Genomic DNA, 5,169 nt, shown 5'->3' with positions numbered 1-5,169 from the left:
GAGAGAACTGACGTGTTTTTCTTTTTTGTTCTCCCAAGGTCCGCCGAAACCTAAAGACACACCACGCTCTTGAAGTCGCACGCTCAGTGCCTCTAAGTACGCCGCAGCTTCGAGTCGTGCCAAAAATATAGCTACGAGTTCGCGCCAAAATTGCACTTAGTATTCTCGCCAATATCGCACCGCTGCAACGTGCAGTTAATGAGAATTTACTGCATCAATTACTTTCTATTTCTTTTGTGTCTAATTACTTCACATATATATATATATTCTTTTTTGTGCTTTGTTTTATTTCATTAAACACTTTTGTGAACAGTATATTTTGAACATTTCTTTATTCTTTATAATATTCTGGTGTTCGTTCCACCTCACTCTAAACATTTTGGTCCTTCGAGCCGGATCGTGCACATCCGAGCGAGTGGTGAGTGAACACGAGTGTCGCGGTGACGGTAATCCTGGTGCGAAGGGCGTGACGTTGACTTAACTCGCGCAATGAGCCTCGACGCCGAAAGTGTCCTTGACGCTCAGTCCGAGCTGTACGGTCGCATAGCCCGCGCCGAAGAAAACCTGAAAAAGTTAGGAGCGTCAAAAATCTCAATCGGCAGTGTGGAGTCGCGACTCCAGACTCTGGAGGCAAACTGGGATAAGTTCCAGCTCAATCACGAAGAGCTGCGCTCCAAACATAAGAAGGTGCTCGCTGACCACGACTACTTCAAGTCGAGCTGGATTGTCACGGTCGAAGACAGGGTGATGGACCAGCGCTCAACTCTGCTGGATTTGCTGCATTCCCTTCGCTCCAAGCCGGAGAGCGGAGCGGAGCGAAAGATGATAGCAGCTTCGGAGCCCGCGTCGCAGCGGAAGCTGCCCAACATCGAGCTTCCACATTTCTCCGGTCGCATTGAGGATTGGCCAGCGTTCAGGGACCTGTTCCTGTCGATGCTGGATCGCCATCCTTCGCTGGCAGATGTGGAGAAATTGCACTACCTGAAAACAAGAGTGCAAGGTGAAGCCGAAGATCGAATTCGCAATTTGCCGACAACGGAAGGCAATTTCCGACGAGCATGGGCAATCCTCGAGGATCGGTTCGAAAACAGGCGAGTCCTTGTGCGCTCGTGCCTCTCGTCGTTCTCCGCAACGCCTAAAATGAAGAATGAGTCCGTCGCCGACTTGAAGAAGCTGGTCAACTGCATACTGCAGACGGCTGGCACGTTGGAAAGCATCGGTCGCAAGGCAGCATACGACAACGACCACTTCGTCCACACAGTGATCGAGATGCTAGATCCTCGATCCAGACGCGAGTGGGAGGACACAATCTGCGATTCACGAGATCCGCCTTCGTATGATGAGCTGAGAGCGTTCCTCGAGAGCCGCCTGCGAGCTTTAGAAGCGTTGCATCCTGCGAAGCAGGAGCCCGCATCCGTTTCTGCCTCCAGGTCGGCGAGCGCGTCTTCAAGGTCGGCGCGCGCCAACCTGGCGCAGAAGCAGCAGAAAGGAGGTCGGTGCCCACTATGTCAAAAGGATCACTTCATCCTCCTGTGCATTGAGTTCCGCAAGAGGCTGCCGGCGCAGAGGAAGGAGTGCGTGGAGAAAAACAGCCTCTGCCTGAACTGCCTTGGCAAGCATCCTGTAGCCGAGTGCCGATCTGCGAAGAACTGCATGGTCTGCAACGCGAGGCATCACTCCACGCTTCACGAAGCCTGTTCAACAACGTCGGCAGCCAGTGGAGCTATCGCGACATCGCTACACGTGAGTTACCACCACGAAGAAGATAGTGCCGCTGGCCTCCTGGCCACCGCACGCATACACGTCAAGAACAGACATGGCGAGCTACAAGCAGTCCGTGCGCTCATCGACCCGGGATCTGAGGTGTCGCTCGTCCACGAGGCGCTGGTGCAGCGACTGCATCTCCCTCGTCGCGCCACTTCTATGTCCATCTCCGGTGTCATCGGACGGCGAAGCGGCAGGCTGCGGGGCACGCCCCTTGAGCTGAAGTCGCGCAACTCCGACTTTGCAATGCGAATTTCCGCATTGATCCTCCCCCGCATTACTGCGAGCAACACCTGCGTGCCGGCCACGACTCAGAGTTGGCCCCACGTCCAGGATCTGTGTCTCGCCGACCCAGACTATGGAGCGAGCGACCCAGTGGAGCTGCTGCTGGGGGTGAAGGAGTATTCCGCAATAATGGAAGGAGAAGTACGCAAAGGCGGCCCCGGCGCTCCAATGGCTCAGCGCACGGCATTCGGGTGGATTCTCCTGGGCGAAGTCGACGGCGCAGCAAGGTCCGGGGAGGCATCATCCCATCACTGCCAAGTAGACGAGGACCTCGTGGGACTGGTGCGTCAATTCTGGAGCCAGGAAGAACCACCGACCAGTTCCACGCCGCTCACGGAGGACGAGCAACGCTGCGAGACATTCTATGTCTCATCGCTCCGCCGCACGCCTGAGGGACGGTACGTCGTGCGCCTCCCGACTACCACGACGCTGCCAGACTTCGGCGAGACGCAGCGCACGGCCGCATGGCTGGTTCGCTGCATGGAACACCGGTTTGCGAAAGACCCGGACTTGCATCGGCTCTACTGCACCTTCATGCGAGAGTATGAGACGCTCGGCCACATGCTAGCAGTCTCCCCGCCGTCGGAGGTCTAGCGCGCGCGCACATGCTATCTCCCGCATCACGGCGTACTCAAGGAAGCTGCACCAGAGAAAAGAATCAGAGTAGTGTTCAACGGGTCATCGCGCCTCAATTCCGGTGACTCGCTTAATGCTCACCTCTTCGCGGGTCCCAATCTGCTTCCAGCGCTGAGTGATGTGCTCCTGAGATGGAGGAGGCATCAATTCGTGCTGGCCGCTGACATCGAGAAGATGTACCGCCAGATCTTGGTGCATCCCGACGATCGAGATCTGCAGAGGATAATATGGCGGCCGACGGCTGACGCTGAGCTGCAGGAATACCAACTGCAGACGGTCACCTACGGCCTTACCTGCGCGCCATTCCTCGCGATACGCACAATCCGGCAGCTTGCGAAGGATGAAGGAGAGCGATTTCCTCGCGCTGCGGCAGCGCTGCGGCAGGACGCATACGTGGACGACATCCTGACGGGAACCGACACCCTGGACGAGGCGCAGGCTCTCCGCGACGAGCTGATCGGCCTCTGCACGGCGGGCGGATTTCCTCTTAGCAAATGGTCAGCCAATGCAAACGCCATACTCAAGGACATCCCCGAGGAAAGACGTCAAGTGCGAGACCTGCGTGAGTGGGAGAGCGACAAGGGACACTCCGCGCTCGGCCTCCGCTGGCATCCTCGCCAGGATTGTTTTGCCTTCAGGGTACAGCAACTGAGCAGCCAGCAAGTGACGAAGCGAGTGGTAATTTCGCAAGTGGCTCGCTTATTCGATCCCATGGGCTGGCTGTCGCCGGTGATCATCAAGGCGAAAATTCTCATTCAGACGATGTGGCTGCAGCATCTGGACTGGGATCAGCCTGTCCCCCCGACGGAAGAGCGGACTTGGAGAACTTTTCGCGACGAGCTCCCCGCTCTGGAGAGCGTGCACGTGCCTCGTTGGACACAGTGCAAGGGATCAAACAGTGACCTGGAGGTGCACGGCTTCGCAGACGCCTCCGAGCGAGCATACGCTGCGGTGGTGTACCTCCGCACCAGAGGAGTGGAGGGCGAGCGCCGTGTTTTCTTGTTGCAGGCGAAAACCAAGGTGGCCCCTGCGCAGCCGGTCTCGCTGCCAAGGCTCGAGTTGTGCGCGGCGGCGCTTCTTGCCAAGCTGACAGCGCACGTCGTCAAGGTCATGGACATCGCGTCCGCTCCTCTTCACCTCTGGTCGGACTCCACAGTGACGCTGGCGTGGATTCAGAGTCACCCGTCGCGCTGGAAAACTTATGTGGCCAACAGGGTCGCCGACATCCAGCGAAGGCTCCCCAACGCCCAATGGCATCATGTGTCCGGAGCAGAGAACCCAGCAGACTGCGCGTCACGAGGCTTGTCTCCCAGCGACCTGCCGGATCATGGGCTGTGGTGGAGCGGGCCGCCCTGGCTGTCTGGAGACGCCACGCTTCCTGCGAGCACGCCGCTGCCGATGGGTGACCCGCAGGAGGAGAGGCGTCAGGTGCATCTTGCAGCGGTCCAATCAGCCGAGGAATGTCCAATGCTGCGACGATTCTCAGTGCTGCAGCGGCTGCTGAGGGTAACTGCGTGGTGCTGCCGTTGGCTCGGCGAGCGGCGCGTTCCATACACCCCGATGTCCGCGCTGTCGCCTCAGGAACTCGAGGCGGCCCGACTTCGCTGGATCCGTCATGTGCAGTCCTGGGAATTCGCGGAAGAGCGGCGAGCGCTGTCAAGGGGCGTGGCAGTCCCGCGAAGAAGCGTCCTCGCTAGGCTGGATCCATTCGTGGACAGGAATGGCGTCATCAGAGTCGGTGGTCGGCTCAAACACGCTGTTTTGAACCCGGATGAAAGGCACCCGATCATCCTCCCCAGGAGGTCGCACTTCGCCGTCCTGGTGATTCGGGAGTGCCACCGCCGAGCCATGCACGGCGGAGTGCAGCTGACTCTGGGGATGGTCAGGCAAGGATACTGGATTCCGGGAGGACGCCTGGAGGTTCGACACCACATTCATCGCTGCGTCACTTGCTTGCGATGGCGGGCGGCGTCCCCGAATCCTATGATGGGACAACTACCACCGCCGCGGGTAACAGCATCGCGTCCCTTCAGCCAAGCGGGAGTCGACTATGCGGGCCCAGTCCAGGTTCGGACAGCAGCAGGTCGAGGACACAAGGCGCACAAGGCCTTTTTGGCCATCTTTGTGTGCTTTGCAACAAGGGCTGTGCACATCGAGCTGGTGTCCAGTTATGCCACGGATGCCTTCCTAGCGGCTTTCCGGCGCTTTGTCTCACGCCGCGGAATGTGCCGCACGCTGTACAGCGATCGGGGGACCAATTTTGTCGGTGCTGATGCCCAGCTTCGAGCGATGTTCCAGGAGGCTGTGCGCAAAAGCCCGCGCATCGCCAACATCCTTGCCTCCGAAGGGGTGGAGTGTGTTACGTCTCGTGGGGTCGCGGCTGCGAAAATTTGAATGCAGAGCTCGGCTTTTTCCACGAGACACGATCGCTATTACGGGTACGCGAATCTATGCGATTCTCCCCGGGGATACCCGCGATCTGAG

The 5,169-nt window shown here is 58.4% G+C and overlaps 2 protein-coding genes across 2 annotated transcripts; both read left to right on the top strand.

The window, feature by feature from the left end:
* Positions 1 to 489: 489 nt before the first annotated feature.
* On the top strand, positions 490 to 2,643 carry LOC114944539 (uncharacterized). Its single transcript, XM_029320506.2, has one exon. The coding sequence runs from the start codon at positions 490 to 492 to the stop codon at positions 2,641 to 2,643; it is 2,154 nt and encodes a 717-aa protein (XP_029176339.2).
* An 11-nt stretch (positions 2,644 to 2,654) lies between these two features.
* Positions 2,655 to 4,876, top strand: LOC114944540 (uncharacterized). Its single transcript, XM_029320507.2, is given in 4 exon segments — positions 2,655 to 2,712; positions 2,860 to 2,902; positions 2,904 to 4,605; positions 4,703 to 4,876. Coding segments are annotated over 4 exon segments (1,977 nt in total).
* Positions 4,877 to 5,169: the final 293 nt, after the last annotated feature.

Source organism: Nylanderia fulva, unplaced genomic scaffold (assembly GCF_048542155.1).
Source record: "Nylanderia fulva isolate GAGA-0341 unplaced genomic scaffold, ASM4854215v1 Scaffold542, whole genome shotgun sequence".
In the NCBI taxonomy this organism is placed as follows: domain Eukaryota; kingdom Metazoa; phylum Arthropoda; class Insecta; order Hymenoptera; family Formicidae; genus Nylanderia; species Nylanderia fulva.
This window is presented reverse-complemented; position numbering and strand designations above follow the sequence as displayed.